Below are 14,117 nucleotides of genomic sequence, written 5' to 3'. Positions count from 1 at the left end.
CTGCTGAATAAATCAATGAATGGAATGAGAATATATACTTGTTTCAGTTTTCTTATTTTGTAAAATAATTTGAGAATAATGTATTAACATACTTGAGGAAATTTTTGAGGCCCTCAAATATTTATAAAATATTTCACACACTCTGAAGCAATATCTAAAGTTTATTATCAATATTATAATAATTCTGACATAGGAATTCTATATCTGCAAATATATCTAAAATTTGCTATTCCTTTTTATACTTTAGAAGAATTATGTGGTAATATTTTAAGAAATTAAAAGCAAATCACAAATCAGTCATTTAAAACAAAAATCTTTAATTTGAACTTATTTAATAGATTATTTTAATTTTTGAACCAGAATAAAGGTGCCAAATTAGTTATCTGTGGGATTTAAAAACTTCAACGAGAAAGAAAATAGGAGGTACCAGTGAGAAATATATTTTACAGTCTACATATTTATTGTATAATAAGCTATATTATATTCTAATAACAGCAAATATAACATTATAATGATTTTGACATCTGGACTAGCTAGACATGGTCCCATAAATCCTATAGTTCTTAACAAAAAAACCCATCCGTTAGCAAACTTATGCATCTAAGCTCAGTTTAATGCAACTTAATGAGACATTGAATTTTATGCAGCAAACCCCAGTTATCTATAGTGTGTGCCCTCCTGAGTACCCCAGGAAATAGAAGTAAAGAACTGAGGAACATCAGATCCAACTGGCCCATTTGGGTTTGGACTCTAGGAAAGAGCAAGGACGAGGCAGGAGAGGAAGTGGTGGTTCTCTTTTGGCTGCTATCCTGGGAAGACGCCCAGTAGTCCTTAGCAAGTGTTCCACTTCTGCATTCTGTGTTGATCCATTTTCATAAGTGTAGATGTACTGTATTTAGTACTTCATGCCTAGGGCTGCTGTAACAAAGTACTGCAAACTTGGTGGCTTTAAACAAAGGAAATGTATTCCCTCACAATTTTAGAGGATAGAAGTCCGAATTCTGCAGGTGTCAGCAGGGTCGCGCTTGAAGGCTATTGGAGGGAATCCTTCCTTGCCTCTTCCAAGCTTCTACTGGTGGCTTACAGTCCTTGGACTTCCTTGGCTTGGAGATGCATCACTCCAATCTCTGCCTCTGTCTTCACATGGCCTCCTCCCCTAGATGGCTATGTCTCTTTTCTTCTTATAAGAACAACAGTCATAATGGATTTAGGGCCCACCCTAATTCAGTGTGATCTCACCTTAACTTATTACATCTGCAAAGACCCTGGTAAGCTCACATTCATAGGTACCTGGGATTAGAACTTCAACATATCTTTTATGGGGGACACAATTCAACCCACAAAATATATCATCCACATTTCTTTCCAAGGGTAGAAAACAGCACCATATTTTCTGTAAAGGCAAAGGGTACTGTCCAGGTTGTTTATAACCCTTACTTCTAACCAAAATCTAGTTCTAAATTGCATGTAGAAGATATACATAGGACATTTTAAGAGACTGAGGAATGTATGAAGTCAGATAGGCAAGTAATATAACAATAAATTCTAGAAGTCAGATATGTAAGTATTGAAACAGTAAATATTGAGGTGACAAAAAGGCTTACTTTCCTTCTCTTTGATGGAATCACTAATTTAAGATGGAATGTGTAAGAACTGAGTAAGCCTCTGCAAACAGTGGAATATTCCAACATATTTTCACTGAGGACAGGCAGAATGGATACACTGATGGGAAACAATGACTTAATATTGAGAAAAGTAAAAGCGGAACACAATGTAATGAAAATGCATGCTGACCTTCCCTTCCGCATTCTGAAAAGGGATACAGCCACATCTGATTTTGCTTCAGCCATATCTACAGTTAAGCCATTTATTGCCTCTTTCAACTCTGGTAACTCTCTGAGCAATAAGATCAAATGCGTAATATCTTGGTCCACTGAAGAAAAGGAAGAAGTCTATAAAAAAAGAGAGATAATTTATTGAATTAGCATATAGAATATCTCAGATGTCTTCAGTTAGAAAACCCTGCCCCTGTTCCAACATAACATTCAAATGCAAACATGCCATTTAAAAAATTTAAACACCAGGTGCAGTGACTAATGCCTGTAATCCCAGAACTCTGGGAGGCTGAGGTGGGAGGGTTGCTTGAGGCCAGGAGTTTGACACTAGCCTGGTCAGCATAGTAAGACCCTATCTCCTCTATAATAAACAAACAAACAACACATTTACTAGTTTTTTTTTTCCTACTTACGTTCTTGCTGGAAAACTGCATCAACTTTACTCTCTATTCCTGGAAAGGTACCTGATATGCTTTTGGGATAACCTGGTTCCATGAATTGTCTTTGGTTATCATATCTGGTAAAAGCAAAATGTCATCTGATTTAGCACCAATACAGAATATAACAAAAATAATTTTTTTAATTGTATATAATTTATAAAGTCTCCTCACACATATTTTTTCATTCAGTTCTCACAATGCCCTGTTTACTAGGATTAAGAATGGTTAATTTCTCTACCTAAGGGTACACATTTATAAAACATATGGGTATCATTAATTCTAAAACAGGCTTGATGGCTGACACACTGTTATTACCCAAAGTAAGCTTATATTTTCAAGGCTTTTACTTAATTGGTATGTAGTATAACTCCCTTGTGTGTGTATATAGATGTATAAACGTACACAATAGGTTCAACTTGGGAACCAAATTCTGCAGGCTATCTGGATAACATTTGCTTGCATATGTCTGAATTGAACTCATAAGTGAGAATTAGCCTAAATCTTTCTTTGTATCTCACCCTAGTGCTTTGTTAAGGTTTTCTTTTTTTCATGATGCAGAATCCTCAATACCATTGCATAGACATTTTAATTTTATAAAAATGAAAAATTTCAAAAGCGATGGTAACATCAATTATCCTGTAAAGAAGAATATATTCTCAGTAAAACCTATTAGAGACCACCTAGATTGTTTTAAACCTTCAAATGCTTCAAGGTTTGTAAGCAAGGTAGAGAAACACAGATTTCAACCTATAATTGAAAAAATACTTTACGTTACCTCCAGAACTGGTCATTTACAAAGAAGTATGTTTTACTTCTGTAGAAAACAGCTGCATCAATTGCTTGTACACTGCAGGGGAAGCCATAGTTTGATATACTCTTGGGATAACCTTGCTGAATGTCATAGCCACTCAGAGCCCAGTATTGGTTGCCTGTCAATGATTCAGGTTAAATGTTAAATAAGACTTTTCCATTTTTACAAAATAATATATATACCACTTCTTGGTCTTTCACATAGATATGAAAATGGAACAAAGAGTCTTTAAAAGATGAAGATGATAAAGTTAAGTTCAGGGGGGTCTGTGAGAGCCTTAATGGTTCCCCAGAGCCTATAAAAAATTAAAACTTCTGAGCAAGACATTCAAGGCCCCACAATTGGATGCCTTAGTTTGTGTGACTTTTATACAGAAACCAAATTACAGCCTTGAGGAGTCTTAGAGAATTGTATCTGGGATGAGGATGAAAGAGTGCTAACGACAGTCTAGCGTGGTCTCATTTTGTTGGTGAGAAAACTGAGGGCTGAAGAGCAAATAACCCACTCAGGTTCACACAGTAGTTAGTGGTCCTGATGGGGCCCAACCCTAGTCTCTGGCAAAAGCCTGGCCAGCTTAATGCTGTCATTAGCTCACCATGAACGTGGAAGGGACCACAAAGAAGTCCTGCCCCCTCCCTTCAGGCAGAACTAACACAAGATGAAAACTTTAGGAAGTTACCTTTAAATAGGAAAATGAGGTCTCTGTCAGAATCTTCATAAGCAGCCTGTATACCAGTTGGAAGGGATGGCCAGAACAAGGAAATAAAATTCATTTCGACTCTTTGTAGCTGAGGATGCCTTCTCCAGAAGTACCTAACGGAACATAAGGAAACACAGACACACACACTTACACATAACAGTCTAAGTAGGCAGTTCCTGTGACTTTTAGGCTAGTGATGGTCCTTGTGGGATTGCTGGGAGAATATAACAATCGAACGAATGCAAAGTTCCTAGCACGGTGACCAGCATATGGCTAAGCTTTATCGTAATATTGTCCACCTGGCGAGTACTTCACAGCTTTCAGGGGAGGTTATGGGAGTGATCTTATTTGATTACATTTGGCATTGTCCTGCCTTGGACACTGAAAAATCTTACTTTGTAGTATCTTTCATTATTGCTCCCACTAAATGCTGAGAACATATTGATAAAAGCAATAGCACATACCCTCAGCCTGTGATTGCACACTCACAAAATAGCCAATGGACAAATAAAAATTTCGCTCAGTTTGATGATTTGCTGCACAGCTAGCTAAGCGCAGGTTCCATTTACTTGACTGATTTTAGATGGAACTGAATGGTGCTTTGTTGTTTCAGTTATGGGGTTCCCAAGCAGCTGTAGCCCATGTCTGTTTACATCACCAAAGGCATCTTAATGTTTGTGAATGTTTTCATGTTTTTTTTCTTTCCTGGATGTTTTGAGTTACCCAGAAAATACTCGATTGCATAAATTCAGTATAGACATAAAAATCGTACAAATAGTCTTTAAAAGATGAAGATGATAAAGTTAAGCTCAGGGGGCTATGATAATCCTAGTGGTGCCCCAGAACCTATAAAAAATTCCAATGAGAAGCACGAGTATAGAATTCAAGGAAAAGGTGACTAACGTGTGACGTAATTTGAACCCAGTTTTAAGGTACATCAGTAAGAGGAATCAAAGGAAGAAATATTTCAATTTTATACTTGTCTTTAAAGAAAAGTATTTCTCCACGGAGTGTGGTGATAGCATCAAATGTCAAACTGGGGTCACAGGGTTTGGGTGTGCTTGGTCCAGTAGGTTGGATAGGGTTGCTTGAAGGTCCTGAAAAAAAAAAAAGGTCTTTTTTATGAGAATAAGTCCAGTATGACTCTTTGGTACATCAGAGACTTCTCAGAAAGGTGAAGGGTCTTCATGTGAAGGTAAGTGCTACCAGACTATACCATGAAGTATTAAAGTAACTTTGTATTTCATCCTTTTAAAGTTTTTGTTTCTTTAATAAGAGTAATGATGGTTTTCAGGATAAGCTCCAGGTCAAGCTGTGAAGTAAAGAAATTTGAATTCTATGCTCCTTCCTTCCCTTTTCAATTCTAAACTAATTCTTCTCTGACTTCTCAGTTCCTCTTTCTGCTTTTTCGGTCACTCAGTATCTATTGCCTCTCTCCTCACCGAAATCCACTTTCAGGAAAGAATGCTATTAGTCTTTTACCCTATAGCATACATCTAAGTCAAATTTTAGCAATATTTTTTCTGTAAGTATTTGAATTTTCGTGTGTTTTCTCACTGTGGAATGAAAGGCTATCATAATAGTTAAGATAAAAACATTGGTGAACAAAATAAGGGCGTGTTGTTGGGGTGGGCAGGAGGAAGAAATTGGGGAATAGAGGCAGTTAGGATAGGCTCAACATTTCTGAAATATCTACAATCACAAAAAAGTTCCCTGGTTGTGGCACCCTGGCATGCTTGCTTGATTTTATAGTGCTGTCCCACCAGAGACGGAAAAGGGCTTTCCCCAATTCCACTCCACTCTGTTCCATTCCATTCAATTATATTTCACTCCAATCCACTATTCCATTCCATTCCATTCCACACTTTTTTAGAGAGCAGTAAATCCCTTATTGGTTTCTTGTTTTTATTCACAGCCAACTGGGGCAAGCGTGAAGAGAGATGTAATGGTCTTATCCAGGCAATATGGCAAAAGGCCCCTATACTTTTCCTTGGAATGTATCAGTGATGCCTTAAAAAAGTTTCTTTTTTCTCTCCATACTCCACTACCCATTCCCCTTCTTCTTGAAAAATGCCTTGCTTTGTTTATATACATTTTAAATTTACATAGACTTATATATTGTGTAATTTAATTAATACATTGTGCAATATATCTCATTCTGTTTCTTTTTCACAAAGTACGAAGTTTTAAAGACCCATCTGTGTTGTTGCCATATGTGCATCTAGTACCATGCTTCTCACTGCTGCACATCACTTCATGGTGTGCAGCTACCACATTTTATCTGTATAGTCTTCTCCTAATAGATCCCCAGGTGCCTTCCAACTTCCACCACCACAAACAAGACTGCAGTGAACATCTTTTTCATGATTTGTACATGTCCCCTTATGGATCTATATGAGAATTTCTTTGATAGATACATCTGGGAGCAGGATTGCTGTAGGAAAGAGAATAGTCATGTCTGTTTAGAATATTTAAAATTGGGGCCTGGTGCAATGGCTCACGCCTGTAATACCAGCATTTTGGGAGGCTGAGGTGGGCAGATCACTTGAGGTCAGGAGTTCAAGACCACCCTGGTCATTGTGGTGAAATCCCCTCTCTACTGAAAATACAAAAATTAGCCAAGTGTGGTGGTGGGCATCTGTAATCCCAGCTACTTGAGAGGCTGAGGCAGGAGAATCGCTTGAACTTGGGAGGCAGAGGTTGCAGTGAGCCAAGATCGTGTCACTGCACTCCAGCCTGGGCAACAGAGTAAGACTCCATCTCAAAAAAAATAAAAATAAAATTGGAAATTTGGAAAGCCTAAAAAAGAAGAGAAAAATCCCCACCATCCAAAGACAATAACTGGGAAGCACTGTAGTGCATTTCTTCTTAAACTTTTTTTCTTTTAGGGCAGCCATAGAGGCTCAGCCCCTCACACCTTCTTTGTTAATACTCTATTACTGGGGAATTTCACAGTTCAGTTTTATGCAAACTGCAGAAGTGCAAAGGAAGAGATATTCAGATCCTGGGAGTGTTCGCCTATTCCCAGGTCCCACCATGTACTACAACTCTCTTTAGAAGACCTTACCATAGATAGCCTGAATGCCATCGATGTCATCTTGAGGGAGTGAGTAGGTGCTGGTTTCCCTGAAAGCATAGTTGGGATACATCAAGGCACCAGGGTCAGAGGAGTGAGCGAGCCCCAAAGAATGGCCAAATTCATGAGCAGCAACAAGAAACAAGTTGTAATCTGAAATGCAAACATGGGTGGTAAACAGCTCAGTGAGGATCCCAGGGTGGCAGAAACATGATCTCAAGGAATGCAACCTCCAAGCCAAAACTGCTCAGGGAAATAGCCCTTCCCATGGCTGTCTTTTTCATTTTTCTTTCAGATACCTGAGAAACTGGACATTGAGAAGAATCAAGATAGTGGTCATAGATGGGGACTAGGTGAGTATGAACTTCTTATAAACTCTTAGAACCCAGAAAAGCTGTATTTATTCCAATTCTCACATTTTACAAATGTGCATCTGAGACTTGGAGAAGTAATGGCACAGCCATCATGACTTTGGGAACCCTTCTTCTCTTGCGTTCACACATTCACCATCTCCACTGTCCCAGACACTCGGCCTCATGAGTAGAGTCCCTGTGAACAAGCAGTTAGAAGAGAAGCCAGCCCAGCAGTGGAGCAGCCTCAGATGGAGGGCTGGCTCATGTTGGCTCCCTCATCACCCACAGCTTAGCACCAGCTCTTCTCTGCTTCTGAGCTTTCTAAGATGCTCTAGGAATTCTCTACTGGAGAGAGACAAATCCTACCTTTAATGCTCTCTTTCTCCATGTTTTAACTTCCATGAGCATAGTGCTGTTCACAACTGGAAACTTAAAACCTTCCCAGGATCTCACTTCCTATCAAATAAAGCCCAACCTCTTTTGCCTGGCCTTCAAGACCTCCTCCACTTGGCTCCAGCAGATATGTGAGTGCTTGCCTTTTAACGTGAATCTTTCAGTCCAGCCAGTCTACATGCTGCCTCACAAACACACTGATGCATTTTTGTACATGCCTACTTTTAAAAAAAGCCATAATTGTAGAGTACCTACAACATACTAGGCAATCGAATGTTATGTAATCCTTATAACATTTTTCTGAAGTTTTATTAACAATATTTTTATAGTAAAGTGACTGATGCCCATAGATTTTGAATAGCTGGTACTTGGTCCTGCAACTAGTAAGTGACAGATTGGGGTCAAACCCAGGTATAATGGCAAGATACATGCTCTCACTACAATGTTCAACTTCCTATTGATAATTAGCCTGCTAAAATTCTACCCATACTCTAAGAATTGTTTCTTATCATCACATCCTTTTAATTATGCTTCCATGAGTGCATTTCAGAAAAATATCTTTGAATGCTTGGAATACTGTGAAAGGAACTGTGGGCAATTTGTTGTGGCTCTCTGCTCTATAGGGAGTACATAGTCTAGAAGAGGAGAGATGTGTGCAAACAACTTGAAAGCACACAGTGAGTGATGACAGAGAAGGAGATACAAAGGCTGTCAGAATTCTGCAGAGGAAGTTCTCATTTCCAGCACAAGGCAAGATAGAAGGTGGCCTTTGACATACATAGCATGGCAAGATGAAAGAGATTTTAAAAGACGGTGCTTGGGGCATGGGAAGAGTATTTTAGGGAGAGGAAGCAAATCAAGCAAATGTGAGGAAGATGAAAAGCACAGGGTGTGACCTAGAAACAGTGAATGTACAATGTGGGTGTTAGCCCAATGTGAATGGTATACATGAAATAAGAAGACAAGCCAAGAAAGACAAGGATGAACAAGCACCAAGAGCCTTCAATACCAAGTGGAGGTATTCGGACCTTATTTGGTGCAGAACGTGTAAACATTGAAACTTTTAAGCATGAGAGTGATGTGATCCAAGATGGGCTTTCCAAAAACAAACCCTGCTGCAATGGTAGGAAAAATTAGAGGGAGCACAGACTGGAGATGGAGAGTCCAGTTAGGAATCTAGATCATCTGTTCAAGTAAGAGGTAGTGATTATCTGAACTAGTGAGGAGGGCAGTAGGAATGGAGAGGAGCTGAGGGTTGTTACCTATCTTTGGCTACACACAGCTCCTAGCATATGGACTTAGGTAGAATAGACCCTTGTAACATACCCATGTTGAGAAAATGGCAGGAGGAACAGGTGCCAAGCAAAGGTAAAAGGTGCCTTTCTGATTATTTTCTAAAAGTGCTATCTGGCATATTGTTACCCCATATTTTGGGAAGTACCACATGGTCTGGATATACCTCAGCCTCATTTCTTCCCTTCAAGAAGCCCAGTCCTTCTTAATAGAAGCCTTCTCCTGAAAGGAGTGGCTTGCTGCACAGAAGCATACCACTGAAAAAGAGCTCCAAGAAGATGAACTAACTAGACGAGAGGGAAGGTGGCTGCTCTTTCCTCAATAGACTGATTTCTAAATGAATTTCCAAAAAATGGAAAAATAGGCTCTTTTAAAACATCACTAAATTTGGCAATATTAAAATAAAGATATATCCTAAAGCAGTATCTGTAAAGAACCAGATAGTAAATATTTTAGGCTTTGTGAGCCAAATGATCTATGTCGCAATTACTCAGCTTGCCATTGTAGAGTGAAAGCAGCCATTTATGATATAGAAACAAATAAATGTGGCCCTGTTTCAGTAAAACTTTATTTATGCAGACAGGGGTCAGGCAGGATTTGGCCGTAGTCTGTAGTTTTCTGATCTCTGACCTGAACAGTAAGGTCAGTAATCGGATTCAGCATGTCTTTTTCTTCCTTTTTTTTTTTAAAAAACCCAAATTGACTTAGTATTGTGAGGTAGCAAAAATTTCAAATGATCACTTTTTGTGAGTTTGAAATATTATGTGACCTTTATTGTGTGTGTGTGTGTGTGTGTTTGTGTGTGTATTCTAATCTGTAAAAGGTCAATTCAGAAGCTGTGTGTGGACATAATCTTGATTAACTTACTTGTGGAGGTTTTGGTCCATGTTTCTTCGGCATCAAAATGAGCATCTCCTCCAATACCTTGGCCTGGCTGAAAGGCATGAGCAAGGATTCCATTGGGTCCATCAAATGGAGAATTGTCGCCGTGATCTGAAATAAGAACATTTGTATTAGATCCTTGCCAAGTTTCAGGTTAGCCAAAGAAAGCAAAACTGAGCATGCTTGCTTTGCACCTACCTCTTTGGAAAAAAGCAATGTTGATATCTGCCTCTCCTTGTGAGATCCTGGTGAAGGTGAGAGGTGATGCATCACTCCAGACTTTAAAGGCTTTCTCAATAGCTCTTTCTACATCAGCCTTTGACAGCTGTGGGGTATAGTTTCGAATCCTTCAAAATGAGAGGATGTATGAAGAGTTAAATATTATTTAGAACAGTAGTCCCTCAATGGATGAGTTGTTCTGTTTTGAAGTGAGTTGCATCATGGTGTGCTACCACTGGAGAGGACAAGGAGGGAATGCAGGTCTCAGGGTGGAGGACAGATGTGGGTTCTGAACAAGTTAATACATGTCTTTAAACCTCAGTTTCCTATTCATAAAATGAGGATACTAATATAGTATCCCTCTCATAGGGCTGCTGTGGGGATTAAATACATATAAAGCATTTAGTTCATTACTTGTCAAATAGTAATAATATTCCACAAATATTAGATATTATTATTATTATTAAGATGTGTGAAAGGAGGGACTTGACTCTCTCCAGCAATGATTAAGGCTTTGTTGGGTCCTAAAGTAAGTGCTTAGAGAGACAGCCTAACATTGCTGTAGTCCTCTTTAGATTGTTGGAGAAGGAAGACTAAAACGGGAAGCCTTGGAGTGGAAAGAACCCACGGTATCTCAGCATTTTCATTCTCTTATTCATTCACTACTCACACTCTACAAAGGCAGGGATATTTATCTACTTGTTCCTAGTGTATCCCAAGAACAGTGTCTGTCATATAAGAGCCCAGTCCATGCTGGATGAACGAGTGTATCCTGAAACCCTAGAGATATCACCTGTAGGTCAAGTTAGTGCGTTCCCACTTGGGGTTTCCTGGGGTTATCATAAAATCACCACTGTCAGGCACTCCACAGCGAGGCTTTTTCATCATGTCCAGAGTTTCCTCATTTGGCTTCCCCGTCACATTCAACCCAAAAAATCGCTGCATTTCTTTAAGCTTTTCAACAATCACATTAGTGCCATTCTTCCTTGTAGACTGATACTGGTTGCTTGGTAATTGGTAGAACTTTTCCAGGTAGTCCTGGACAAAGGCAAACACATAGAGGTCTTGCTGTGAAAGGATCTCCAGTTCTCTGGTCATTTTGCAACCCTTTCTAAGTTACTACAGAGGTCTGATAACTTGAGAGCCACAGGAGCAATAACACAATTTGTAGGTTGGCTTTGAGAGAGCAATGGTTTTTAGAAAGAACAGTCCCTCCACTCAGTGCTCCAGTTAATGGTTATGCCTAAAAAAAGGTGTCTCATAAGGGATGAGGATCACATCACACAGGCAAAGTGCTACTCTACAGTCAGGGGACTGTCTTCTTGTTTTTATAAAAAAATCAGAACTAACATTAATTGACTTCTCCTGAGGTATTTGTTGCATCAATGCAGTTCCTCTTTTTTATCCTCTTCACTACTGTAGAAAAGGCTTAGTCTCATGAACAAATAGAAGCACAGAGAATTAAGGAATTTTCCAAGTGATGATTCAGATTTTAACTCACCATGTTGCCTCTCAAATGAGAACTGATAATTTCAAAATAATTCCAAATATCTTTTAGGAGAACAGCAATATCATTGATATTAGCATTTTATTCACCAAAGTAACTCTTTGGAAGTGTTAAATTAAGTTTAGTCAAAATCCAAAAAGTTTAGTCTAAAAATTGCCTATTTTAAATTTGGCTTAAAAGTTTCTTCATACATAGTGAAATGTAACCTAACTAGACCTCATGCTGTGTGTGAACACCTGGCACCTTGTCAGTGTCTTAGTCCATTTTCTGTTGCTAAAACAGGATATCTGAAGCTGGGTAACTTATACATAAAAGGGGCTTATTTTCTTTCACAATTCTGGAGGCTGGGAAGTCCAAGATCAGGTGGCTGCATCTGGTTGGCTTCTGAGATGGCCTTGTGCTGTGTCATAACATGGCAGAGAAACGAAAGGGGAGCAAGCATGTGTGAAAAGGGGCAAAACACAAAGGGCAGCCCCTCTTTATAATACCCATTCTATTCATTACTAATCCAGTTCTGCAAGAGCCAGAACACACTCCAGCAAGAATTAACCCAGTCACACAAGAGTGTCATTAATCTTTCTTAATGACCTAAGTACTTCTTAAAGGACCCACTGTCACATGGGCTACTAAATCTTTAACACATAAATTCAAGGGACACACTCTAACCACAGCAGTAGGTGACACTGACCAGATCACACGCTTTGGAATCAGACAGGCTTGGGTTCAAATCTTAACTCTGCCATGAATTAACTGTGAGCACTTGGACACATTATTTATCTGATTTAAAATATTTTTGTCTCTGAAATGAAAATAATAATGCTCCAATAAGGTTCTTGTGAGGATTAAGTGAGATATTTGTGAAATGTGTAGCAGTTGCCTTGCATAGAATAAGCACTCAATGGACTTTACATTAACCCGGGGGTTACAATTAAGAGATAACCTCTTAATAACAATAATACTTTCTCCAAACTCTAATGCTAAGAAAACTGCATGAGAGATTTGTGACAGAATTCCCTTGTGTTTCTTAAAAGTTTGCCTTCACTTTCAGACTGTGAAACAATGGAAAAAAACTATTGGTTCTGTTTTTATAATGCTTCCGAGAGTTTATAAACAGTCCACAATCTGATGCTGGGAAATATGATTATACTATATACTGATTTCTAGTTCATTGTAATCTACCATCCTCACATTATTTTCTATATCTGGAATTTTTGGCGGCAAAGAAAATGCCTGTATGGAAGCATCAGACATATAGTAACTTGATTGCAGATATCCTGGAAGGAAAAACCTTACGTAAATGAGAAAGAAAATGATATCATTTTATAAATAAAACCATTTCTTCTACAAAAGTTTCCCAACTAGGGGTAACTCTACAGCAGTGTTTTCCCAGCCTTTAAAGAATTCAGCTTGTTTTCATGTCCAGCTTTTAAAAGGCCTAGTCCTTACCAGCTTGGAGCCCTCCAAATAACTAAAAGGAGATGTTCAACCTCAAACTAATCACCCAAATAATTTCTTTCAGGCTGTTTTAATTAACAAGAGAAAACAACCCACATTATTTCCTAATAATCAGCAAATCAACCATCACCTAACTGATAGTTCATTTACCTGAACAATTTTTGTATTTTTCTCTTTAGAAGATACAGGAAAGGCCTTGGAAATGTGCACGTGGAGTAAGAGCAGAAACGGAAGCGTCTTCAGGGCGAACATGATCTTCTCTTCAAACTCTACCCCTCCTGGCTGTCTTTCTGTCCCTCTGGGTAGGGCCCTTCCCTGGCGAGCACCCTGAGGTTCACAGCATCATGTGCCACTCACAGCTCCCTTGCAGTCCTCTTTAAAGCCATGTCTTAAACAATTGCTGCATCAGGAAAATGAAGCAACATAGGTTAATTACACCCTGACAGTTTTGCAAGTTTATAATGTGATTTAGTGCTCCCAAATGGGGGAGTCTTTCAACAGTCTTTCAAAACTCCAACTTTCTACTCTTTGCTTTTAGATGTTTTAGTTATTTCCTTTTACAAAATCGGTCGAGGAAAAGGAACAAGGGACTAATCCTGAAGTTATGTGGATACATTTTCTGACTATGTGAGATGTTGAGGTTGAATTAACTTATGCAGGGGAATATTTTGAGGTTTGTGGTAGATATCTTGGGACCAAGGAGCCCAACTAGAGAATCTCTGTACTTATCCTCCCTCACTGTATGTGGAGAGAATGAGTGACTGTGTTAGTACAAAGCAGGCTTTGTATGGGGCCTAGAGCTGCTTCTGGAGGATGTGGTTTGGCATCAATGTATTAGAAAATCCCTAGTCTATAAGCTAGACTTTCCATGGAAGAGATAAAGAGAACAATATTGATGATGATAATAATGAACATTTGCTAAAAATTATGACTGCCCAGACATTTGTACTGTGTTCCATGTATTACCCCAATCCATTTTCACATAGCCTTGGGAGGGAGACGCTATAACTATCTCCATTTTACAGATGAAATCAAATCCAGAGACATTTAGATGACCTGTTTAAGTCACATGTTTAGTTTGTGGAGGGGCCAGGATTCAACCCCATAGGGTATGTTTAGAGAGACTGAGCTGGGAGCTACTATAGGCTCTGCA

At 38.9% G+C, this 14,117-nt stretch overlaps 1 protein-coding gene across 2 annotated transcripts; it reads right to left on the bottom strand.

Moving 5' to 3' along the window:
• Positions 1 to 297: 297 nt before the first annotated feature.
• On the bottom strand, positions 298 to 13,313 carry MMP8 (matrix metallopeptidase 8). 2 transcript variants are annotated; one of them, XM_030828938.1, is made up of 12 exons: positions 13,115 to 13,313; positions 11,843 to 11,846; positions 11,353 to 11,436; positions 10,796 to 11,040; positions 9,982 to 10,130; positions 9,769 to 9,894; positions 6,854 to 7,015; positions 4,766 to 4,883; positions 3,766 to 3,899; positions 3,051 to 3,204; positions 2,249 to 2,352; positions 298 to 1,952 (listed from the first exon to the last, which is right to left on the bottom strand). In XM_030828938.1, exons 3-12 carry the CDS (start codon positions 11,383 to 11,385, stop codon positions 1,843 to 1,845), a joined length of 1,335 nt encoding a protein of 444 aa, XP_030684798.1. In that variant the 5' UTR covers positions 11,386 to 11,436; positions 11,843 to 11,846; positions 13,115 to 13,313; the 3' UTR covers positions 298 to 1,842. The 2 variants fall into 2 exon arrangements, with proteins under 2 accessions (XP_030684798.1, XP_030684797.1); XM_030828937.1 differs by lacking the exons at positions 11,353 to 11,436; positions 11,843 to 11,846.
• Positions 13,314 to 14,117: the final 804 nt, after the last annotated feature.

This window comes from Nomascus leucogenys, chromosome 15 (assembly GCF_006542625.1).
Source record: "Nomascus leucogenys isolate Asia chromosome 15, Asia_NLE_v1, whole genome shotgun sequence".
NCBI lineage: Eukaryota > Metazoa > Chordata > Mammalia > Primates > Hylobatidae > Nomascus > Nomascus leucogenys.
This window is presented reverse-complemented; position numbering and strand designations above follow the sequence as displayed.

Bases quoted from the DNA above. Each gene is read 5' to 3' on its own strand.
- MMP8 (XM_030828937.1), bottom strand. From the start codon at position 13,216: ATGTTCGCCCTGAAGACGCTTCCGTTTCTGCTCTTACTCCACGTGCAC. The intron at 4,884-6,853 runs GTAAGGTCTTCT...TTTTTTTTTCAG, and splicing joins TGGCATTCAGGCTATCTATG to GACCTTCAAGCAACCCTATC. The intron at 1,953-2,248 runs GTAAGTAGGAAA...CTTTTTTTATAG, and splicing joins TGCAGTTTTCCAGCAAGAAC to ACTTCTTCCTTTTCTTCAGT.